A 26538-nucleotide genomic window follows, 5' to 3' on the forward strand; every position below is an offset into this window, starting at 1 on the left:
AGTGCGCTCTGTCACCCCGCACACACCGACAGCCGCTGCTAGGCGACCCGACGGTCATGAGCGTCCCACCGCGCTACGTACTGCAAGGGGACACGTGACGTAGTTGTCATCGATTGGCGGAGCTCCGAAAGGTTACAGCCAGCCAGCTGTAGAGAATGTGACGACGTCATGATCGCAGGGCGTGACCTTAGGCAGTGGAGAGGGCAGGGCTGCAGGGCGGGGCTGTACAGCAGTGAGGTGTCGCAGGGGGCGTGGCTGTGTCCGTGACGCGGCGGTCAGGGGCGGGCTGCCTGTAGTCTCAGGCGGCTGCGTGTTGACTTCCTCATAGTGGTCAGTGTGGCGGGCGACCGCAGTCTCTGTCCGCGGGGGGCTTACTAGGAAGCGCACGGGGAGTCGGACTTCAACCGGGGGTGCTGGCTGAACAGGCGGTAAGTGAGCTGGGAGATTGAGGGGGCGGGGGCGCCGCAGAACTCTGTGTAGGGCTGAGTGGGAGAAGTTCCCGGGGAGGAGAAACAATGCGGAGACTTCACCAGTGCCCTCATACCTGTCACACTTCCTGTGTCCTGCACATTCCTTCCCCCCCTCACCTGCACTGTCACACCTGTCACCTGGACACCGCCCCCTGCTGGGCGCCATGGCTGGGCTGCTAATTATGTTATGAAGAGGGTAAAGCTGGCACTCCATGGTGTGTAACTGCTGCCAGAGTGCCCTTACAGGGTGTTTAATGGGCACTGACACAGGGAGCTCAGTCTGGAGGGTCCATGGACATACAGGAGGAGGAGAGGACCCTGACCCGAAGAGCTTACAATCTAGGAGGTGGGGGAAGTATCACAAAACAGGAGGGGTAATCCATTTTATCCATTCCATAGACATGAAAGCAATGCAGCTTACAAAACATCACTTTTTCTTTGTTTATAAATGTATTTCGAAATGTACTAACAATACGATACGTTGTTTTGTATGAACATATATGAATGCCTTAAAGTATATTTTCCTGTTTACTACCTCAGCCATACCATATATAGAGCGTGCTGTGCCAAGCAAGTTTCATGATCTTCCATTTGCATAACCACTTTAGAGCAGTCTTTGTGTGGCTTTTAGACCTATTTTTTTTGTATATTGTTTACTGCGTCATTATGTTTCTTTCGCTCAGCAAAAGTCATCTGCACAGCAGTCTCCCCTGTAAGAACATCCTGTCACTCAGTTCTAGGAGTATTTTTTAAGCGTTTTCTGCTGGCTACCATGCCAAGTTATTGTACTTGAGACTGATTTCTTTATAGGCCATCTGTTCAAGAAGCAATACAGTACATAGCTTGCTTGGCAGGGCTGCACATACACGTGCAGAGTGTGCAATGTACATAATGTGTAGGATGGTAGCTGGGCACCCCTCGTTGGTCTAAATTAATTAGTGGATAATCCTTAATACAGAACTTGCAAGTGGCTGTATGGGACAAGCTGCATTACTGATATAATACTTAATAAATAGGATGAAAGGATTTTGTATGTTTCCCACTCAGGGTATGTTGGCTGCTTTGTGATTCCAGTCCAAGGTTGATTTTGCTATCCTCTTGTGTCAAAGGGGCTTATGAGGTATTAATGCTGTTAACCGTGTCGATTCTGGAAGAGCTGTAATTTTGCACTGCGTGTCATCATGCAGGTGGCTATCCCGCGGTGGGTCTACGTTGGAGTAACAAATAGTGAGAATTCTTGACCTGGGGTGCTTTTGTAATGTGGAATGTTGTGCAGACAAGCAATATATATAAGCAAGTGGAGCTGTATGAAGCAACATGTGGTGAGAGGGAGGTGTAGTCATTAGTGTTTGGTTCAGTTGCTTGGGAGTGCATTTCTTTTCATTGTCAAATTGATTAACGCTTTTCATGCTGCTTAGCTGTACAGTGGGAATGTGAAATGTTTAAATGGTTTGCTCATGCCATGGTTTATTTTTTTTCCAGTATAGAAGCTCACTCATCCCTTTGTCATAAAGCAAATACTTGTTTGGTAGATGCCAGCAGATTTTTCATAATCGGTGGTATGTGTTTGAGAGTGCATGTTATTTTCCTCAACCATGAATGGAAATACATTGTTTAGTTATGTATCATAGGCAGGGGCGTACATAGCAACTGAGCAGAATGTGTAGCTGCACGAAAGCTCTCTGAGACCTGTTTTTTAGTAGATGTGGATTAAACAGGTGCTGGGACCCCCTTCTGCTGTCATTATGACCTGGACTTTGCTTACTTCTATAAAGAGGATACATTTCTCACCATCCCTTAATTCTTCCTCTTTTGATCAAGTGGTGTTTGGCAATAAAAATGTACCCAACTACCTGCTTTACTAGCATGCCATGCATATTGCTTTTATTATTTCCTTTTCAGCGTTCTCCCCAGCCCCTTTCAGCTGGGTGCACCACCCAGCACTTTTTAGTGACCATCTGGCTGATTTTGGGTGCTTATTGAAAAGTTGGGTCACAATACACGGGCCATCACCCGCCTACATCTTCTTCCCACCCAGCCAAAAAAAATTCTGGGGAGAATACTGCTCTTGACGGCATTTGACCTGAATATGAAGGAGCAGTTCACTGTCTAACCAAGTGTTTTTCAACCTCTATAATATGGGAAACCGCTGAAATAAATTTCAAGTCTCAGGGCAGCATGGTGACTTAGAGGTAAGTGCTCTGGCCTTTGTAGCACTAGGTCCCAGGTTCGAATCTCAGCCAGGACACGATCTGCATGGAGTTTGCAGGTTCTCCCTGTGTTTGTGTGGGTTTCCTCCCACATTCCAAAAACATGTAGTTAGGTTAATTGGCTTCCCCCCAAAATTGACCTTTGATTGTGGTAATAACATATGACTATGGTAGGGACATTAGATTGAGGGACAGCTAGTGACATGTCTACAGACTTTGTACAGCGCTGTGTAATATGTCGGTGCTATATAAATACTGTGAAATATTAATAATAGGATCCTTTTCAATATTTATGATATGCCCAGTCCATAGTACATTAGCCTGGTGGTGAATAGGATATAGGCCTCTTACATTGTTGTCCAGTGCAGAGATCGCCACCCTTATAGATGGCCAAATTACTCATTGCCCAACAATCCTTGGTTACGAAGCACTGGTCTAACCCCAGTTGCATATTTTAAACCATGAGAGAGTTATGGATTTAAAAAACATTTTATTTTGTCTCTATCCCCCAGCTATATATGTCTACCTATCCATACAGATATTTGATGTACTTGTGCAGTAGATGATTGGGGAGCCCAGAATTGTTTCAGCACAGGGACCCTTTTCTTTTTTTTTTTTTAGGGAGGAGGGTGGGGGCTTTGCCTGCCACTGCTTAGAGGATTAACCAGAAATGTATTCATTCTGATGACACGGGTTATTCCACTATTTCTGTTGGACTTCTTTATTTTTTATTATAGAGTATGCAAGAAAGGGGAAGTGGGGACACCCAAACCCAAGGTGGGTGGGAACAGATCCAAGATTTATAGCAAGAAGATCTAGTCATCAGAGACTCCAGAAAGTTTTTAAATAATTTTGGATAAAGTGACCTTAAAAATTGGGCAGGATAGGTTAAAAAAAAGAATTTCCAATTTAAGTAGTAACCACAGCTTTGTGTTAAGGTTGCCTCAAAACTATTTCTGAGGAATTCAGAAGAGAATGCCACCTTCACATATCAAGGAAAAATGATAGTACCTTAAGTCTATACCTCCAAACATTGCTTATTCATCTCTCCAGCAACCCTGCTGGTCCTTCTTCTGTTGCAACCCCACAACAAATATTTAGCAATATTTCTTCTTCCCTGTACTTTAATTGCACTGCACATTGTGAATTAGAAGCTGCAGCAAATGATATAGAGCCTAACTCATTTAGTGACATTTGACATCATTGTAGTCCTTCCTCGTCTGCCTTTCTGCTTTTGGCCCACTCCTTTCATTAATAGCATTTTAGTTCTTTCAATCACGGAGGCTCAGGTTTTATTTAATTTTCTCATTAACCTTGTAATGAGGTAGGAACCAAAATAAATAAAATATACTTTAGCTTTAAGGCAAACAAGTTATGAGAGAAATGTGGGGATTGACATTGTCAATTCTAAAAAAGTTTCTTGGGTGTAATGCTTTTAATTTTTTCCCACGACTTTTGGTTACTAACCCAGAAAAAGTATGTGGCTATCATATGATTTTTCTTCAGTGTACCTGATCTACGTACGTATGATGTGTGACTTTGGGTATTGAAACTGATGTGTTAGCATAGCAGCCAGCATTTTTAGAAATGAGTCAGCAGTGGCATATATCTGCGTTCTCGTATGACAGGCTGAATTAAAACTGCAGCCCAAAAAACAACAAATGCAGCCAAAAGAACAATTATCAAATATCAGAATTACCTATCACTATACTTACTGGTGGTCATTGTCTACATAGTCAATATATCCAAATCATCTGAATGGTCAGAATTGGCAGCCTTTAGATTTTGTCTATCTGTAAATCAATCATTAAACTTTTCTCATGAAAATTCTTTTTAAATATTTAAATTTAGACAGTCAATTCAGTTTTCCCTTGATCTAGGATTTATACAGTTCAGTGCAGCTGGATTTATGAGAATATTGACTGCCCTAGGCAGCAAAGCACCACTGGGCATGTTTTTTTGTTCTGTGCAACTTGCTTCATATTCTTCCATTGTGACGGCTCAGAGAGTAGGCCGAGACAGGGAAGAGTTGTCTTGCATTTTCTGTATGCTTAGAATCGGAGACTTTCATATAATAAGACTATTTTACCAGCTGTATGGATATGCACTGGAGCAAGAAGCTGCAGGAGGGAATGTCATTCATGGAGTTGGCTGTGACACCCAAAGCTCTGTTTAAAATGAAGAGTCTCATGTTTCACACTTGGCTGTAGGAATTTTTGAGACTCGCTTAACCAACATGTCTTATAATTATAATACATATGTCAATATTCCCATCAGAATTTTTTTTAAGCTGGGTGGGAAGAAGCTGTAGGTAGATGGTATTGTGACCCTTCTTCTCAGTAACCACCCAAAAACAGCTCGGTGGTTACTGAAAAGTGCCTGGTGGTCCGCCCAGTTAAAAGTGGCTGGGGGGAACACTGATATGTCTGATCATTTTCCATTGTTGCCAAATTAATCTTGCATTCTGGATATAAAATTAAAGATCACCTTAAACTGCAAAATGTTCCACCCCAAAAAAAAGCCAAGCTGAGGTTAGGGTACTAGTCACCACACTTCTGCCAATGAACTTCTCCCTGCTGCCTTTCTAATGATTGATGGAAGAATAATCAAGGAGCAGCATGAGGAAATTTAGATCCACAAAATAGATAAGGAAGCAGGAAGATACAAAAACTGCAAGTCTTCAGTTTAAAGTTGAACTAAACATAGTGGATACTCCCCTGTCCCCATTCTGCTGCCATCTTCCTCCTTCCTCTCGTCCAGATTCTGTTCTTGGGCCATCTCCCCTCCTATAGTGTGCTAATTTCCCCACCTACTAGATTGTAAGCTCATCGGGGCAGGGTCCTCTTCTCCTGTGTTACTGTCTGTATCTGTCTGTCATTTGCAACTCCTATTTAATGTACAATGCTGCGTAATATGTTGGCGCTATATAAATTCTGTATAATAATAATCTTGATTGACTGGACCGGATTGATAACTCCCATGCAGACGTGTGGGAATTCATTCAGTTCCAACACTGGGGATTGCTGGGTAAATTGGCAACCAATGTGGTAACAGTTTTGGGAAGGCCCTTCTCTGTTCCATCATAACCCTGGACACAAAGTCCATACAGACATGGCTTGACAAATGTGGCGTAGAGGAAATGAAGTCCTTTATAAATGCTATTTCAACTGAATGGGTAGACATTCCAAAATCTTGGTGGAGGCTGCTATAGCTTAAAAGACAGAAACCCAATATTTTTTCTTTGTATACTTTGTTTCCTTCTTTCTTGGTCAGCACATTTACGAACTTCTAAATATCTTTTCAAGGTATAGCAGACAGTATATTTTTCATCAGGTCAGGTATATAAAATAGTGTAACTGGCTGGGTACCAGATATTTCATCTTCTTATTGCTACATAGTATAATGTCTGATCTTTAATGTTTTTTTTGGGGACTTTCAAATGCTATCCATAATTATATAAACACGAATATTTCATAGAATGATTATTCCAATCACATTTTCTATCTCTTGTTTGTCCTTTTTAAGGCAGACAGTTTTTGGGAGAAGTAGTTCATTGGTGATTTGTGACTTTTCTTTCTGATGACTTTTCTTGTAATAACCTCCCTATAATGATCACAGGACAAGTTGGATATTTTCAAGAATCTGCTTGGTTTGTGGTTGCATTGACACATAAGTCAATTTTGACCGTTTGATTTGTTGTGACATGAGACTTTTGGTTGAGAAATGAACACGCTTATAGGGTTAGTGGTTTTATATGTACATATGTGCACATTTGGGGTTAGACTTGCCTTCACCGACCATTCCGTTGTTTCCTCTGACTATTCTATGAGAGAACTTCACCAGAATACCAATTGTGAAATGTAGGAGTTATTAAGTCCCAGTGGTAAAAGATATCTTCCTAATGAAGCAGTTTTATTGTTCCGTGAAACGTGACAAACAAGATTACCTTATTGATTGAGACTACTGTGAAAAAGTCAATAATTGTTAGAATGCAATTTTGGAAACATTTTTTCATGTATATATAATAAATATTGGTTTTAACAGTGATACATGTATCAAAAGTCCTGTTATCTGCTATCTTTTTTTTTAACTCTTGTAAAACAGTAGCAATTCATAATTTGTAATATAGACCAAAGTATTACATTATCTGGTCAGTAAAGTTCTTGGTTAACAATTAGTTTTTGCTCTGATTGGATGGCTGTGTCATCAGCATAAATCTAAGGAAGATGTAATGTAGACATCATGCATTTCCATTTCCAAACCTTATGTTGCATCAGTCTTCCTGTTTTACACTTTTGACATCTGTGAGATATAAAATCAGAGCCGAGCATTTTTATAATTATGCAAGACTCTCGTCTTACTACAGACAACAGTTCAGAAGTTCAAACTTAGTGCGCTGTTGTCTGTATTAGGAAGCTGCTATAGAACAATGATAGTGTTGGTGAGGGTGATTGTAGACAGGAAGTGGCTGAAAGAGGCTGCTAAGATGAGCAACACTGAGTTGTGAAAAAAGTAAAAACTGTATTTATTAGAAAGATAAAAACATAGCAGTTGTTTAGGTTACCCTGTAAACCAAATATCCTCTTTTAGGGATTAGTTCTACTTAAATTTCAAAATTGGTGATCAAATCAAATGATAAAGTGGAGCTTTAGATAAGATTGTTTACACTTGATCTCAGTATATGCTTATACTTCTCATAATATTGTCAAGCATGATAAATGTGCATAGTTTCACACCCAATTTAGCAACTATTATCAGGCCAAGGCTTTTTTTGGCTATCTTCCTTTTCCTAGATTTTTACGCAAACAAAACTTTTTGCAAGTGGACCTAATGCTGGTTTCATTAGTGTACTACTGATTGTATTTGTACCCTAGGCCTTGACTTTTTTCCAAATCCATATAACACTTCACCTTTTTCTGATATGAAGTTTTACCTCCATTATTGCCTACTGACCCTCTGGCAGTTGTCAGTCAAGAAACGGGGGTTGTAGTATAATCTGGAAAATACAATTACCAATTGTTGTACGTGTATGGAAACAAGATAATATACTTGTGTTATACAGCATACACATGTTCAATAATTGTTGTTGGAAAATAACGACAAAAGACTGAACGAGTGTTGTACATACAGCACCATTCTGCTCTATGCAGAAGGGAGGGGAAGAATGACAGAGCAGCACCCCGCTGTACTCTCTCCACTTCCATTATGATCGTTCATCGTCTGTGAATACACCAAGAAGGAACTATGGACAGGATTCAGGTCCGTTATCAGCCCCGAGGCGATTATCGGCTAAGGCTACATACATATCTTTCAGCTTGCAGAGTTCAATAGTGCTAAATTTGCAAAATTAATAATGAGTACTCCAAATCTTGAATGAAGACACACTTCAGTCCAGCATGAGTGATTCATCTTGAGATTCGGGTCACTCTGTATTTACCAGGATCTTGTAGTAGGGAACGTGATATCCTTCCTCTCTAGGCACTGTGGACGGAAGGCAGAGTTAGGGAAAGTTGTTTATCTACCTTTTAGCTAGGCAGTTTAATATTACACTTTGTACATATTAAATGCCTAATTTGTTTTATTACAATTTACAATTTTCAGTCATTTAAAATGCATTTATTAAGGTTTCTGCACATTTCTCTTCATGCCATGGCATTTAGTTTGCTGCAGTTGTATGAATATTATTACCTAGTATTTATTTATAGTGCAGACATATTACGCAGCGCTTTACAAAGTCCGTTGTCATATCATTGAATATGCATATGTGATATCTCTGAATGCAAATTCTTAAAAGGGAGTCTGGTAATAGTTAAAATTTAGGCCTTTTTTTTTTTATTTTTAATAAAGTGGAAAACCTCAGCCAGTAAACGGACAAATTCAACAATTACATTTTTTTTTTTTACCATGTCCATGTTGAACAAAAAGGGTAGATTACTATTTGGCAAGAAATGTTTCTGCTCCTATTTAGAATTGCAGCTTACTTAAAGTTTATAAAGGTAAATAGAACCTCTGATTTTGCTTCATGTGTGAGGTTCCATCTCCGCGTGTCAGGCAGAATTCTCATATTGAGGTAAACTGGCTTTACCAGCAATGAACAAAGCTGATAACATCTATATGCAATGCTGACTAAAATCGGAGCATCCTTCGAAGGCTGCAGACCACAAAAAATATTCCTCTTCCTGTAACCTACTAATGTTTTTCTTTTGTTACTGCAGAGAAAACTCATCCTTTAGAATAAGATTCTAAAACTCCAGCTTGTTTTTTTTTAAACTTTTATATTTGGCTGTTGACCTGAAAGGGTTTTTTGGTCTTAATAAATTTTTCAATTTGTACTACATGGTTTATTGTGTAATCTGAGAAACTGTTATTAAAAGATACTTTTTTATTGTTTCGTATATGGATTGCTGGGGGGGTCTACTAAAGTATGTGAAATAAAAATCCAAGATGGCTTGCTGCAACCGTTTAACAATCATGTCAGACTTTCACTCATTCATTCACAGTTAAGTGGTCTTAAGCTGTCAAAGTATAGCAGTGTTCAACCCAGAAATTTTTTTAAGCCAGGTGGAAAGGAATTGTAGGAGGGTGGCAACCCCTGTATTGTGACCCAACTATTCAGTAACCACCCAAAAACAGTTGGGTGGTTACTGAAAAGTACCGGATGGTGCACCCAGCTAAAAGGGGCTGGGCTGAACACTGTATGGGATTGTATACGTTCATAAATGCAGCATTTCCTCATATGCATTCAGCCCAGATTTGGGAGTTTTGTATGAGCCACAAAAAGTTGAGGTTGGGGGGTGAATGGGGGGAATGCTTACAGAAGCAAAGAAAATGCCATTTTGATTTTAGTATAATTTATAAGATGTGAAGGAAATTTGTGGGGAGTTCCTGCAAGTAAGAGCACTGCCTTTCTCCCTTTTTTTTAATGAAAAAATCTTATAATTAGTTCAGTGTTAAGCAACCTGATAATCATGTACTCTTTATTGAAAGTTTTTTTAATACTGCCCTCTGGCATGTGTGGATTACATGCAAATCCTGATTCATTTACAATAATAAAATTTACTAATTCTACTAAAGATTGAATATTTAGACCAGCATTCTGAGTTTAAATTGACATGCCAGAATATCCCTTGCATTTGTCAGAAGAACCCTGAGGCGTGTATGCTTCTGAAGCTAAGAACCACTGACCTCCCATCCTACATCTAGAAGAGTCATCGTCTGTCTCATTCGTACCGCCATTGGCAAACAATTTCCTTTTGTTCCCCATGCATTCAAAGCTGAAGTTCTAACTACATGTTCCCTAAAATGAAGACTTGAAGGTTATAACTGTTTAGAATTGTTTCAAGGTGTTCTACTTTGTACAAGTATTTGTTTAATTATTCCTTGTTGCAGACATGTCCTCATTTCATGGGTCAATTAGGGGGTGAATAACTCTTTGTTACATATTGCTTTGGTGGCATTATATAGTTTTGTAATGTTAGGCTGTTTAATCGAAACAATAAAGCATTGCATGGGGTCATTGTAAGGGTTAACTATAGGCTGATGCCAAGCAATTTGTTTGCAATTGTCTAAAATGCTCCACATTTTCTAAACATTTTGCAACCTTTTGGAAAATCTTTGGTCAAAAGGCTGTAGCTGTGTTGTAGACAGGATTGTGTTTACTCACAGTATTAAGCTACATACACACTTCCAATTATTATCGTTGGAAAACGAACGACGAACGTTCATGCACGATATATACGAACGATCGTATAGCACCGATCCTGCACATAGAGTTAACGACACGATCGTTCGTAGATATTGTACACACAATAGATACGATCGTTTGAGCGATAGAGGAACTATGTGCACGACAGGAAATTGAACGGACGTTCGTTCATCACGCATGCTCTGAACATGGACGATCAACGAACGACCGTACACACGAACGATGTTCAACGATCGTCGTCCAATCCGATCCGTCGGTCCGGTCGTTCGTTTCCAGCGACTTTCCTCGTTCGTCGGCGTCGTTGGTTACTTTTTTACGAACGATTTTTTGCCCAATCGATCGTTCGTCGTTCGATTGGAACGATAAAAATTGGAAGTGTGTACGCACCTTTAGAATGAAGATTTTCTTTCCTTATCAGTCTTTGTAAGGCATCTACTCAGTTAATACCATAGCCTATTGATAGGAGATTTTGTAGAAAATCTTTTTTTTTTTCCCCCTCTCAAAATCATGGTATTGGTAAAATATTTATAACCTGGAAAGCAGTTGGGTGATGTAGAACAGAACAGCAGTTCATGTCTGGTTGGATCTTTTAGATTTCTAAAAGATTTCTCTTTTGATGTGCTTTTTGTAAACCTACCTTGTGTTTCTGCATTATTTCTTTTAATCTGGTTTATTAGGAACAAGGAGAAAAAAAGAACTTGCTGTTCTAGCAAAGCTTCCCCATTACCTGCCTACATAATATACAGATGTTTTAAATCTGTGTGCTGTGCTATGCTGACAATTTCCCTGTTATGGTGCTTATGGCTAGATGGTACACAATTATCATATTATTCATTATAAACAGGAGTTATATAGTGGTAACATATTACGCAGCGCTGTACATTAAGTAGGGGTTGCAAATGACAGAGAGATACAGACAGTGACACGGGAGGAGAAGAGGACCCTGTCCTGAAGAGCTTACCATCTAGGAGGTGGGGGAAGTAGCACACAATGTTTAATTCTTAATTTATTGTTGTGGTAACATGTTCTAAAACATTATTACAATACACAAATCTGAACTCTGATGAAATGCAAACTTTTATCCTTGCAGTGAGTCCTTCACGCCACAAGCTGCAAGTGTTAGGTTTTCATTAGAGCTTGTTGATGAAGGATGCACAGAATTTTTCATTGTTCCCCTAGCTCTTGGTACTCCAAAATATAGGTAGGGCACTGGCATCTCCCTTTTCATGCAGGGATTTTAGTTTACGCTATATGGGATGACCAACTATGACTAGCTGGGAAGTAAAGCTTTTTGGGGTGCCGCTCCAATAAAATAAGGAAAGCTGCAGGACTGAGGAAAAAGTTTAGTTAATCTCCCTATTTATCATTCCATTGGCAACAAGAACACCTAACCTCTGTGCTAGGATAGTGGGACCAATTTTTTTCCCATCGTCTTTGTATTATGCCTAAGCTATTTGGTGCCTTTTGATTGTCACCAAACTCTTCAATGAGCACCCAAAAACAGCTAGCTGGTTACTTAAAAGTGCTGGGTGGTGCACTCAACTAAAAGGAGCTGGAGAGAACCTACCATACTGAGACCTGAGGTGCATTGCTATGCAAATCTCACTGCGAAGGCTTTTTGACCTCCATTTGCAGATTTTTAAGTGATGGGCAACCTTAATTATTTTTGGGAGTAAGTGAAAGAAAGTAGATACCAGCTGTAAAGTTCTATTAAACTGTTCATCTGAACCACATATATTAGGAATATCTTCAGCCATAATTAACATTTGCCTTTGTATTGTGCAATGGGTATGAAAGCACTAACCTGGACAAATCCTATAGATGGGAAGGTAATGTATCTGCAGCTGCGGCTGGTAATTAGCTTCTTCCTGTTGCAATTTCCAGAAGCTAATGTTCTTGTTTGTTGGGTTTTCATGGACAGTTTCTCTGAACAGTTTGCTGCATTGCATAACACAGAAGTAAAACACTTGGACAATAAAATTACATTACTGTAAACCATATCTGTACTCTCCAATGTGCTCTGTTTAGGTTTCACCCTAGGTGCATGTGCTGCTGTTTTGTACATTTAAAGTAGGAAAGAAAAAACAAAAGCTTCAGTTTAATTTGTTTCAACAGATGTAGACTTTTTGTGTTACTTTCATAGCTTCCGACAAAGCAGTTGATTTTGTCACTGGACACATTTAATTAATCGTGGTGCACAAAGAAATTTGGCAGAAGTGCAGAAAAATCTGCAGACAGGCAAATGAAAGGAAAGGTTCTTCGCTAATAACATCCGGACAGCCAATAAATGTTTAACCGGAAACAGATCAGAAACCTGAATGATTAACCACTAATTTGTGAATGTAAATCCAGTGATGGGAACCTCTTGAGCTATTAGTGGCTTACACGTGTGTGTATGTGTGTGTTTGCTGCAGGCTGAGCTGAAACTCCAAGGGTAGGGCCAGTACCAGCAAGAAGAAAATACCTTTTTTGTTTGCACTTCAATGATAAGAATGCAGCGTTTTCCCAGCCGCATTCCTTTATGCCTTCGTGTCAAAGGCAGAAATATTGAGAACATAAACTACGCCAAACTGATGGCTGATTTTCACCTTAAAGTATATGTCAGGGCAATAACGTGTGTAGTGATGCAGTACGTCTCTGCAGTCCATGCACATTTTCTCACGTTTTTTTCCCTTTAGGGCCTTGTGCACAGAAAATACTTGTTGGTTGGTCAAAATGCTCTTGGCTCTTAATTTCCTTTTGTGATCTATCAACTAGCTGTATTTTGTAGGCAAAAAAAAAAAAATTGATGTCAGCCATGCCTAGGTATCTGCTAGAACTTTGAAACTCCCCTTCATAAAAGAGAGCAATTACTCTATAGTAAGAAATAAGAACTAAGAGGGCTGTATGGGCTCCAAACACAGCCAGAAACTGCACAGGCAGCAGGATGTTTATAAATGTGTAATCTCTGCGCCAGCATTTCAGTCCAGGGAGGTTATGCTGACCAAGGCTGATACTTGAACAATGCTTGGTGCAGGACTGTGATATCTAAAATGTAATAAAATAAAGCAGACATAAGTATGTGACTTTTGTAGAAAAACATTTTTGAATAGAGTTTTGTGGTTTTCCTTAAATTCCCTCATTAAGAAATTGGCCAGAAATGTGCATAGGGTGCGTTAAATAATAAATGTTTTACACTTACCCTCCAGCAAGTCTTGTTAACCATCTGCCATCTGCACATGGCCTTGCAGCTGCCCAGAATTGGTTGCTACCCTTATAGATATCTGTGGGATTAGCTGGCCAGCTTCTGATGTAGGAGCCAAGAGTGGCAGTCCCCTAAACCTTGCAGCTGAAGATCAATGGTTTGGAGAAGTGTGAACATCAATTCACACTCAAAATATCATTATTTTTAGTATTTAACCTGGTTCCTGGGTTCCATGAAACCTTTTCTCTTACTGATTTGATGTTTTTCTGTTCTATGGGGAATGTTTAACAGTATATCTTTTCTCTTGTCATTCTTTTCCTAGAATTTTCAGTACACTGTCATAATGCTCACAGTCCTAAAGAGGTGATAAGCATCATTAAAAATGGCTGACAAGAGCGGGAGGCCCACGCCTGGGCCTCAGTTCATCGAGGTAGAATATGATTACGAGTATGAATACAAGAACAAAAAAGTTGTTATTAAACAGGGCGAGAGGTATATTTTGATGAAAAAGTCAAATGAGGACTGGTGGCAGGTAAGGCTGGATGAAAATTCAAGACCTTTGTACGTTCCAGCTCAGTATGTGAAGGAAGTGGGCAGGAAGGCGTTGATGCCGCCCATCAAACCGGGCATCCTACCCAACAGTCCTCTGAAACTCACACAAGGATTACAAAGGTCGATGGAGAATATCAATAAATCTCCAGAGCTCACCAGTTTCGGGAAAACTCCTTCAATTCGAGATGCCAACCAGAACTTTGGGCCTGGCAGTAGCCCAGGCCAGACGAGAGGACTGACGCTAGACCTTGTACATAACAACGGCAAGCTATGTACCGATTTACACTCGCCAAAGGCTACCAGCAGGAGTCCTTCTGCCTTGCACTTTCCTGGTCCAGAAATGATGGAAATAGAAAAGACTTGCTTTTCAAATGAACAATCAGATTCGGCTGGGGAAAATTCAGAAAAAATTCTTGTAGATTCAGAATCCGGAGATGAACTGAGTAGCAGCTCGACGGAGCAACTACAGGTAAGGCTGCACTATCAACATTTTTTCTCCTAGACACGTCAAAAGTTCTATTTACCTTGTTTTATGATGTTCTGTTTATTACTTTAAGAACATTTAAACAACATAATTGCAGGTCTGCATGCTTGTATTGAAAGGAAACCTTTTTGAAAGCTACTATTTCTACACCATTTCTGCAAAAGCTTGGTTTCTGGCTGCAATGTTTTTACTTATGCTGGTTTACAAAGTTGTTGCATAGATTTTGCAGGTTATTATATTAGCTGGAAAACTGGAATTGTCAGTTGTAGCCCTCAAGTGTTTCAGGTTTCTAGGTACAGGTTTCCCTAAAATGTAATTCTAAGACTGTACCATAGGAATTGTAATATTGAAAACTATTCATGGGAGGCTGCTACTGGCAATTCAAGTTACCTGGCTGTCTTGTTTTTTTTTTTCTTTAGTGCTTCGTCAAAATCAAGACACGTACGCGGATAAAAAGTTCTGACTTTCCTGATCATCATTTTTAGTCTTTTTACAGTGCACAGTTCTAGACAAATGGCTTGGAAGGCAGCTAATGAAATCTTGCAGTGGCTGCAACCTTGGTTTTCTTAGAAAAAGTTTAATTATAATGAAGCCAAAGCACTGCTTTTCATTAATGACAGCCTGTTACTCCAACTTATTGTTACTTTCAACTTACTGTTGAAACCAGTGAATTCCTTGGTGCATTTGCTGCACAAAATGTTGTGTTCTTTTACCTTCTTACTTACTGAGATTGATGCATAAGCTGTTGCTCCTACAGACAGAAACCTGCCCTTTACGTATGCCGTGGTATTATATCAACTGTTCTACAATCAAAGTTGGGCTATCAGATATGCATGCGGCTTTGCAGTGTCAGAATATAAATACATTTGTAAAATGTTTCCTATCACTTTTAGTTCGTGGTTGGGGTTACTTCCATTATGACTGCTATTGTATGCTGTAAGCAGTACTGGTCTAAAGACATTTTAAAATGCCCATCTAAAACAATGGCATCCCTCTGAATTAAAAGCTTAAGTTATAAAACTTTATATTTTCATACATCTGCCAAAGTTTGATGACCAAGGCTGTATAATGTCTTTTTCATATGCTATATTGAAATAGATGTGTTTGTTGACTATCTGGAGACACTGTAATGTGTTTATAATTTGTGTGGGCTTGCGGCAACTTTTTTTTTTTTTAGCCTATTCTTTTACAAAGCAGGAGTTTGTTCTTGTTGAATATCTTATGAAGTTGCTGTGAGATTGCAGTAGATATTAGTTAGTTAGTAGTTAGTATTTTTTCCCCTAACACCAGTACAAGTAATTATCAAATTGCAAGTAATTTCAAAGTTGATCAAAAGAATTTGATCTTGGGTTTGTTTTGCATTTTGCATGGCCTGCCACATTTGAAGACCCATTCACACGGTTGGCCTTATGTACATGTTTCTGCAATTTATCCGTGTGTGCATTATAGTGTAATGACCTATTTTTTTTAGCACCCCAGGAAACAAAAGCACCATTTTCTCAGAGCACCACAGCACACAAACTAAAGTATACATTTGCTGCATTGCAGCATACTGGAAAAAAAGGCAAATTTGGGCAGGCTAAAAATTTTTCATTGCATACATAAGTGTGAATAGGCCTTAAAAAACAATGTGACAATCATTCAATTCATTTCATGTTGCCTATTAGCTTGAGCCAATGGGCTGATTTTGCACACTGTGCCCAATTTCTCAAATTGTATACAAATTTTTCAGTGTGCAGAGTTTTATGAGCCTTTAAAATTTGTCCAACAGTAATGTATTTTTATTTACTAGTTGCTTAATTTTGTTTTTCTGTTCATAGACTCAAGTTTGTTTTGTGCTTCATCTGTGTCCTTGAGATACACAATTATAATGCTGAACTGATACTACCTGGACTAGTCATTGTTATAGACAGTTGTTCTGTCATTTGGTTGCTAAGCATGATTTGCCCTTTTAGGATGCTTGTCATGATGTTTCTTTGTTTAGCTTTGTTATACAGAAGCAGATGTGTATGAAAGTTAAACCTTTCGTTAAGTGAATCAGATTAGATTTATTTTGCAAGACCTGGAAGCGGTGCTGCTAAAGAAAACAAAAACATACTGTCTTGCTCTGTACATTTGTCCCAAAAAGCATTTTGCTTTTAAGAAATATATATATATTTCATATTTAAAAGATGCTTTTCTTTTGTCATTCAGGCTAACAGTTGTAGGTTTTTGTTATAGCTCACCCCGATCATAGTATTCCTAATAATTGTTCTGTGTTCTCCTCAGTAGCCAGGTAGGAAGAAGCTATAGGTGAGTGGTCAAGAAAGTAGATGGGGCAACACATGACAAGTTTAGTTTTCCCAGTTGTGCATCCTATTCTTATGTCCCATTTTCCCATCATTTCTGTATTATTTTTCAACTGTCCAGTGCCTCTATATTGTGACCTAACTGTTCAGTAAGTACCCAAAAACAACCGAGTGGTTGTTGGAAAGTGCCTGGTGGTGAGTTTTTGCAAAGACAAAAGATGGGAATCTTTCGTCTTTGGACATTTATTATCCTGGGTCAGCATCTACTTCCTAGAACAGTATTTCTCAACCAGGGTTTCTTCAGAGGTTGCTAGGGGTTCCTTGAGCAATGATCAGTTTGTTTCTCTCAGTTTAAGGGATGCTCCAAAGGGCATTGACTACCACACTTATATATTGTAACCTGTGGATGTAGTAGGTATTGCAGGGGTTCCTTGAAGACCTTAAAGAAGTTATTTTAAGGGTTCCCCCATGTTAAAACATAGAGAAAGGTATTCCTAGACTACAAATGGCCAGCAGAAACAGTAGGTTTGTAGGCTGCCTTTGCTGTTGTCTTTTTTAAACACCAGTCTGAAAAATGCTAGAATAATTAAGTTGAATTCTCTCAACCCCTTATTACTTTTTGTGTCACCAGAACAGAAAATGGAAGAAATCTTCCAAAACTAGCAAATTTTAATTTCAACTTATGTGGCTTCAATACTTTGAGTCAAAGACCCAGAACAAAATCTCTGGCTTACCTTGCTAAATACTTTTATGCTAGAGACTCGCAAATACTGCAAGTTTAAGATTAGCATGACAACCAGGAAACTAGCATTATCAAAAGGTGGTCTGCAATTCAGCTCCTGTATTTCTCTTAGAACTTGTTTCCCTTAGTGTGTAAAACTTTAAATAATGTTTTTAGGTAGGAAGTAAAGCAGTAAACCAAATTTATTATTATTTTAACTACTCTGTTAAATCATAAAAGCAGTCCTACCCATTTCAGAATAGCAAATGTTTAGATAAATGATTAATGATCTGAGCAAAATAAATGTGCTTTTTATTCTAGAACTAATCCTGAATGTTTAAATATTTTATGTGCTTCTTGGCTAAAGCCAACAACCACATTTATTTAACAAGCTCAAGACAGTTTATTGTGTTTATTATCTGAGCCAGATAAAGGGTGAAAAACAGTGCTGCAGCAGAGTCAAAAGTGGGTTACAAGTTAATCCAAATTGTTGGATGCAAAACATTTATTACTCCTTGCACACTGAAACTGTAATTACAAAGTCCATTTTGTTAACATGTTCTCCATTACATCCTTTTTTTATTTGAGTGCCTTGTAGACTAAATCAACAAGGTGGTGAGTAGAACAGAAAAAAAGTCGGATTGGTTGAGAAAACTGAACGCATTAGCAATTTCTAGTTGAAATGTATTTTTTTTTTAAAAAGGTAAAAGAAGTTTAGGAACTTTGGACAGAATGTTTTGTTAACCTCCAATTACGTTAAAGGCAAATTTTTACTGTGGGGGGAAAATGCCTGTGTGTATTCTAAATGATGCTGTGTTTCACTTGGTTAACAGACACAAGGTGAAAAAGAGGCACAGTTTTCAAACAATGGTGTGTATGTTTGTATGTACGTATAAATTCCCAAGCAAAATTGCCAACCTTGCCAGCCATGCATGAAATTGGCCTTTGAAAAAAAAAAAAGAAGACGGGTTTGCCAATGCAGTAGCCTGCCTTTGGGTGATTCCAAATGTGGGCACTTTTGGTTGGAAGGTATAGCTAAGACAGTAGGGTCGGCCAGTCACAATGATGGAAGATCAAACCCAGATCAAACTAGGTCAGAACAAACCCATGACTTTATAGTTAGTCAGCATTTACACTGTGGATAAGTTCTACAGATTCATACAGTCACATGGATGTATTCTTTGCTGGAATAGGATGAAATACAGTTACTACTGTAAAGGTTTGGTTAAAAGGCAAACCTGTTTTTAATAAAATGTATGTAATAAATTAAAAAAAAAAGATTAGATTACAACCAAAAACAATCAAGTTTTGTATTTAGTAAAAATAATCAGGTTAATTGAGGGGGGTTACTTTTGTAGAAGGAATGACTTTACAGACAAGTTAATTTCAGTTCTTATCCAGGCTCGGGCTCCCTGTGGGTCCGCTAGTACTCTGCAGGGGAAGAAGCAGGATCAGCGCTTCATAAACTTCTGTTGAGTCTTGGCTCACAGCACTATAGGCTTGCGTTGCATTGTGTTAAGTATACAGTTTGGGACACTCAAAAAGCAGAATGCTGGACTAGACAGCACATTGATGTGAACAGGTCTTATTGCGTTGTACTTACATTTGTGTCATTCGTCTCTTGGGTTTTATTGATTTTAATGTTTCTACTCTTTTCATTACATTTTCGAAGTGACCTGTCAGTAAGTGAATTAATTGTTGGGTATCAGAGTAGATTGTGCCATCCTTTTTTGTACTGATAATCATAATTATTGAGCGAGGAAAGTGGAGAAGAAATGCTAAATTTTAGAGTTGTCTCAAGAAAAAGAAGCAAGGAGGAAGCTTCCAATGTGGCACTTTTGTGAGGACTTTATTATTAATAATATTAAACAGGATTTATATTGCGCCAACATATTACCCAGCGCTGTACATTAAATAGATATACATTTAATAAATTAAAACAGAAGAATAAAGACAGTGACACAGGAGGAGGAGAGGACCCTGCCTCGAAGAGCTTGAACTCTGCCCTGAATAGGTGGGACTTCTGTCTAAGTAGAGATTCCCCCTTGCGTCATGTTGCTTTTCTAAGGTAGGGAGTGAAGTAGAATTTTCAGAATGGGGTACACACACCAAAAATAAAATATACCTTGATTTAATCCTTCGTAATCTGTCCAAAAAAAGATTAATTTATTAATCTAGTATTCTCCCCTGAATTGTTTTTAAGATGGGTAGGAAGCAGCTGTAGGTGGCGGCCTCGATATTTTGACCCAGCTTTTCTTTATTCACCCAGAAACAGTGAGTATTTACTAAAAAATGCTGAGTGGTACGCCCATCTAAAAGAGGCAGGGGAGAACACTGTAGTTGTAAGCTTTAGATGAGCCCAATTTGTTTGGATTGTGGGAAGAAACTATATTAACCAAAGGAGACTCACACAAATGTGGGGAAAACCAACAGGCTTCATGCAAACAGATTTCTTGGTTGGAAATGAACCTTACACCTCCAAAGCAAAGGTGCTAACCACTACTAGATAACACCGCAGACATTTCTGAAGACAGGTGTGTGTAAAATTAGGCATTATTTTAATAAATTAAATTAGGAAAATGTTTGTCTCAACATATTTTTAGGCAACGTGGTGTCAGTTACTGTATAAAATCCTCACTGTGAGTTATTCACAAACAAAGCAAAAAAAAAAAAAAAAAAACCTTTATGGAGCCTAGACATTGATTACCTTCTGGAGCAAACTGTGCTTTGATATACAAAAAGAAACAACTGCAGAGTTTGTCTTGGTCATTACAGTTACAAGAGGCTGCAGAATGAGCTCAGTCCTTAAGAGCACCTACAACCTCGGCTGCGTTCAGCAAAAGATTTCTTCTGTAAGTCATGACAACCCCCCCCCCGGTCAAGCCTCGATCCTGCACACAAGGGAGCAGGGAAGCCCTGTTCGTATCTAGGAGACGTCCGTATGTTGGATGTTCTTAACCCAGGGACTACCTGTATTGTGATGATATATAAATGTATCAAGTATCACGTATGTTTTCCTGTCCTGATACCAGTGCAGCATGGATTGTATTGGAACTTGAGTTTTTATGTTATTAAATACTTACACATATGCAAACACCTTTATGAACAGACCTTATTGGAACCATATTCCCCAATGTTGGCAAGAACAGCTATATTTTGTAAAATCCACAGAGAAAATCATTCACAAAATTTTTTCCAGAGATTTTACAAAACAAAAATTGGCAGAAGACATGCTAAAGAACATATGTTTGATACCCTGGACATCACTGCTGTTTCTTGTGTTTCCTTTGGCTAAAACTGAAGGGTTAAATGTCAGCCCCCAATATAATTTGTTCTGTGTTTGGCGTGAATCAAGCCCAGGGATACTAGTGCCAGCCCTCTCTCTAGCAGCAACCCCCATACTTGTTATCATTCAATAATGCTCATTGTTCTTAGTGAATCAGCTGTGCAAAATGTTTAATAAGCTCCTTTTCCAAGCCGCTTTCTTTTTTGTCACCAGAACATAAAGTCCCAGAAAGACTACAGCCGCACATAGCAAGCATAATGTGTTTTATTGAGAAAATTGGGCACTTCCCTGTAGCTGCATCTCACAAGTTTCCCTTACACGGACAAACGGATGTGCGCCTTATTGTGAGTTTATTGCTCTGGCATGAGGGTGTTGGCGGCACTTTTATAGTGTATGACACGTCAAAATAGAAAAAAAAAGGTATTTCTTTCTCTGCAATTCATGCACATGTATGTGTGCTTTATCAATTTAGTCCCTGACAGTACAGAAAAATTCCTATAGATTTAGGAACTGAAGTTCAACTTTAAAAACGTGTGATCAGGCAGGGCTTTATTGCTGAAAGGTACAGGGGATGTGGCATCTGCATTAAGCATTCTTATCGGTCTGTTCTCTCACTTGAGTGGTCAACATTTCTGCGCATGTGCAGCTCAGCATTGCTTGCCAGAATACCTAGCACATCGTGCCCTCCCTTGTGGTTTTTGTCATACTGTCCCAGCCAATCAAGATTGCCAAAGATTGTCTATCAGAAAAGAAAAAGATGATGGTGCCCTGCAAGGCAACACGGACAGGTAAGTAAAGGGTGTTTAGCTCCTTTTTTAAGCTCTGTTTCACAGAAGCTCTGAAAACACAAAATTTTTGTGACCAGAGTAGTGTCGGCATTCCTGGTTGTGTTTTTAGAACTATCAAAACCCTTCCACTCCGAGTGGAGAGAAGAGCTTGGGTTGTGATATTACATGAAGTCTTCAGGTGACACAGGACTGACTTGATAGGATCAACAGTTTTTTTCACTTATCAAACTGAGAAAACAAAATGCATTTAATGGTATGTTTATCAGACCACAATGGAGCTAATAAGAGAAGTTCACTGTCAGAGATAACATTGTAAAAAAATAAATAGATGCACAATTGATAGGGAGAAATTTGCAAATGTTTTGCTTTCTTTCTGTTTGTGTGTTTGTTTTGCTCTGTACAATGCAGGAATATCCTGGAATCTGAGAAAATGAATTAATTTCAGGAGCTTTCTATTCACCAAGGGGTTATGATAAGTGACAATGAAAATAAAATACTGCAGTATAAATTGGTTAAAAAAATCTGCCGCCTATATGCATAAAAGGTGTTATGGCAAGCATCCAAAGGTGTCTGATTGCTCTAGGAACTCTAAACCCTGATATGTATGGTATCCATATTTACATCTATAGAGGTGTTACGAGTGCTATATATTTTATAACCAGGTAGGTGTAGATTGACCTCAGACTCTAGCAGTTAGAAAGAAAGTGGGTCATCTGAACTATAGAATGTATCATTAGCTGTTGGTACACCGAAAGTGAAATGTGGATTTTTTTTTTCTTTCCACGTACATTAGCTTTTCATTTCCCTTTGATCTGCAAACATTCCTACATAGCTGTAATGGAGGATTATCTAAATTATTAACACAATCCAAGTTGCACTTGAAACTACAGGAATTTTTACAGGAAGTTTTCAGGAATTTATGATTGTTAAAGCAAGTAGGCACATAAAGCTGTATTCATAAACGCTGTAGAAATGAGTGTTCATGATTGTGTTCACACCAGTGTCTGCATGATACCCCAATAAAGAACAGCAAACAGTGCCATTCCGCTAGGGAGATAAAGTACAGATAAATGTCTAAACATAAATTGTGATCTAATCATTTTGTGGTGCAATAAAAAAAAATGATTTGGTTAGTAAGAAGGAAACTATTTATCAAACTAACTGCCCATTTAGCAATACAGGGTAAAGGAGGACAGAAGAGGGAACTGTAGTTATGACTTATGACTATAAACATATGACTGGTTGCATATAGTGCATTTTGTCTGAAGAATTGCTCCAATTTAAAGTGACCATGACTTTTCAGGTTTAAAACTGCAAAAAAACAAACAAACAAAAAAAATGTCTTTTTGACTGCCCAAGTCTGGAAATTCTAGCTATAGCTATTGCAGGTACTCAACATATGTGAATGTGGGAATACCTGCTACCTCAGCCACATACAGCATGAGGAGGAACTACTGCAAATGGTAGGAAGAACAGGTAATTACCTCATCCAACTGGTCAAATATTTGAAGCTACGTTTCAAGACAGACTTTTTTTTTTCGTCACTGCAAATTGTAGATTAGAGAGACTCTCATAATGCAGCTGGGTACTTTCTCCATTTAAATCTTTAAATGTTTTTTTGCAGGGCTCTGGAGTTGGAAGCAGTTATTATGCTCAGGTAGTCCCCGAGTTAAGGACATCCGACATACTGACGCCTCCTAGGTACAAACAGGGCTTCCCTGCTCACTTGTGTGCAGGGCAGGGACTTGAAGGGGGGAGGAAGTGGTTCACGTGACTTACAGAAGTCTTGTTGTTCTGCAAGCTCTTGTAACTCTTTTATGACCTAGACAAACTCTGCAGTTGATTCTTTTTGCATATCATATTGCTCCAGAAGCTAATGAATGTCTAGGCTCCATAAAGTTTTTTTTTTTTTTTTTTCCTTTGATTGTGATTAGCTCACAGTGAGGATTTTATATTAGTAACTGACACCACACTGCCTAAAATTATGTTGAGACAAACATCTGTTCTTATTGCTTTTATTAAAATAATGTACCTGCTCTGACTTACATACAAATTTAACATAAGAACAAACCTACAGTCCCTATCTTGTATGTAACCTGGGGACTACCTGTACTTGGAGTAGGAGTCAACAAAAATGTTCTAGCTCCATCACCTCAGCCTTGGTATTTTTTTTTTAATGCAACTAAGATGAGGACTCCTATTAGTCTTAGGTACACCAGCACGGTCACACAGACTGTGAGCTAAGAAAGCGTGCTGAAAGGTAATGTGCAGACAAGGAATATGGTCAAAGAAAGATGGATGAGATATGACCTGATCTCATCTGCTGCTCTTTCACTGTCCAACCAGCAGACAGGTATTGGAGAGAAGACACCACTGCATCCGTTCAATAGTAACACTGTAACAAAGTGATATCATCCTTCTTTACTTTGATTCAACGGAACAACTCTTAAGAATGAATGGATAGAATGGTATTCCTTTTATGCATAAAACATTCTCTTACATGTATTTTAGCTTCATGTATAGAGGTCAGTTTTAATTCAAGAATAGAAGAGTTTGTCTGTGTCTTGTGCTGTGCAGACCTGCCGTGTGGTTCTCCGTTGTCTCTCAGATATGATGGCAGAAATGAGTAATGTGTTAAGTGAGCCTTATCTTGTTGCACACAGCATTGCTTGACATCTGATTGATTTCAGGCCAGTGTTGATCAGTTTCATAGACAGAGCTATCAGGACTGTGTACAGATCTTTCCCGTTTTTATAGTTGCTGCAGGCGAGTAGACCTTTCACTAGCTTTACTGCCTGAGCATACACTCTGCACAGGAATGATTTTATTTCCTGAAGTAAAGGGTATAGGAAAGAAATGTGTTCACAGACCTAGATGGGTTATGGTACACACATGAATGATTATATTAATTTGAAGCAAAATCTAAGGTCACAGACTCTCCCTGGCAACAAATGGGGCTGAGGCTCAGTCTGTCTCCCTGCCGAGCCTGTCCTTTACCCAGCACTATGTCCCTGTACACAGCGTGATCACTGGAGCTCATTATGAGATCTGCACCTCCGCATGTGCTGTAACAGATGGAGAGACTCTGAGGTCTTGTAATCAGCATTTGTGATATAGTATGTAATGTAAGTCAGGAGGATCCCTACTATGGTCCTCGTCAGTACAGTTCAAGGAGCCCTTGTTCACCCTTTGGGCCAAATGTGAAGCTGCAAAGCAGTGTTCACCTTCAATAGTCAGTTGGTCACAGTGATATGATTTTTAAGGCTGCTGTGTACTTGGGTACCCATAAAAAATATATACATAGTATGGGAGAACTAAGTATTCCCCAAAAAATTGTTATACAGCAATGCAAATTATGTAATACTGGGTGTTTATTGGTAACTAGCTGATTACCCGGCGTTGCCCGGGTATTTATTTATTGCAATCTTATATTATAGTCCAAAAAAAGTATGTAAAAATAGAGGCAAAGGGCACACTGTGCTGAGCAAAATATACATACATACATACATACATACATGCAAATATACCTCTGACATATAGCACAGTGTCGTACAAAGATGTCTGGTGCACTCATATGAGTCTCAGTCTTATGTCTAGAAGTTTGGTGACGTGTTTCTTAGTAATGGTGGAGTATTGCAAGTTTGTTTGAAATGTCTCCATGCGTTTCATCCAACTAGAGCTCTAGCATATAGCACAGCGCTGTACAAAGATGACTGGTGCACTCACACGAGTCTGTCATATGTATGGCAAGTTTGGTTGAAATGTCTCCATGCATTTTCGAGTGATGGTGGAACATACACACACACACACACACACACACACACTTACACACATACATACAATTTTATATATGGATAAATGTGTTTTACAGAGGCAAAACATACCTGCTTTCCTCACATCCTATTTGTCGCAACATTCTAGAGCATATCTAAACACCAAAAAAAAGTGTATTAATAATTGCAGTTTACCAATCCTTAGATGTTATTGCTTTTTAATTTCTCATGGTAGTTCTATGAATAAATCATTTTCTGTCCCTGAGCTGCTACACCCACTCGTATACTGTCGTTATGAAAGTAACCATGGTTTTTACCCAGGCTGGACTTCAAACACGTCTGCTGTTTTTGTATCCTTGTAAAATGGGAAGATAAGTAGTTTCTAGAAAAGGAAGAAAGTGTTTTTTTTCTAGTTTGTGACTGGACAATGAAATTATAAGCAGCAGACTGCTTGTTCTTGTTAGCACTGCAGAATAACAAGCTGGCTCATTGTGCCGCTTCTCCCTCCCAAAGTCGAAACTTTGTTGTACAGTGCACTGCAAATGGCTCATATTGGGTTCCAGAACCTGAACTTGCATTTACCAAAATATAAATAAATGATGTGAGTTATCTATAGAGCTGCATTTATAAAACTAAATCATCCTGGAGTCCTGCTTTAAAGTATAGTCTGATTTACAATGCAGTGTTTGCCTACAATGCAGAATACCAAACTACGCCTCTGTAATTGATCTGTTCCCAACTAAGTTGAGCTGTGAAAATATATAAGATAAATTACACTCTAGGGACCGGTTTGGTATTCGTATCTGCAGTCTTTGTGACACCCCTGACCTGCAGCAGCTGGCAGCAGGAGATTTTCTAAAGTTGCTTCCATTGGTTGATTACTGCTCAGCAAGGACTCAAACTGCAATACAAAAAAACAAAAAAAGTCCTAACTACTTGGCTTGGATCTGACATTTTTCTGGAGTTACACCTTCCACCCCCTTCCCTACCCTCTTCTCACCAGTCCTTTCTTCTGGTTTACTTTGTTTCTTTTCTATTGAGAAGCAGTTCAAAGTTGTTTCACATTGTTGCATTGGA

General features: G+C 38.9%; 1 protein-coding gene across 1 annotated transcript in view; it reads left to right on the forward strand.

The window, feature by feature from the left end:
- Positions 1 to 275: 275 nt before the first annotated feature.
- The window catches only part of ARHGAP12 (Rho GTPase activating protein 12), a 72865-nt gene continuing 46602 nt past the window's right edge, over positions 276 to 26538 (forward strand). The window contains exons 1-2 of the mRNA XM_072413401.1: positions 276 to 428; positions 13892 to 14590. Of these exons, the coding sequence (XP_072269502.1) occupies positions 13952 to 14590 (639 nt within the window). The 5' untranslated portion in view covers positions 276 to 428; positions 13892 to 13951. The remainder of the gene's footprint in view (positions 429 to 13891; positions 14591 to 26538) is intronic.

This window comes from Pyxicephalus adspersus, chromosome 5, assembly GCF_032062135.1.
Source record: "Pyxicephalus adspersus chromosome 5, UCB_Pads_2.0, whole genome shotgun sequence".
Lineage (NCBI taxonomy): Eukaryota > Metazoa > Chordata > Amphibia > Anura > Pyxicephalidae > Pyxicephalus > Pyxicephalus adspersus.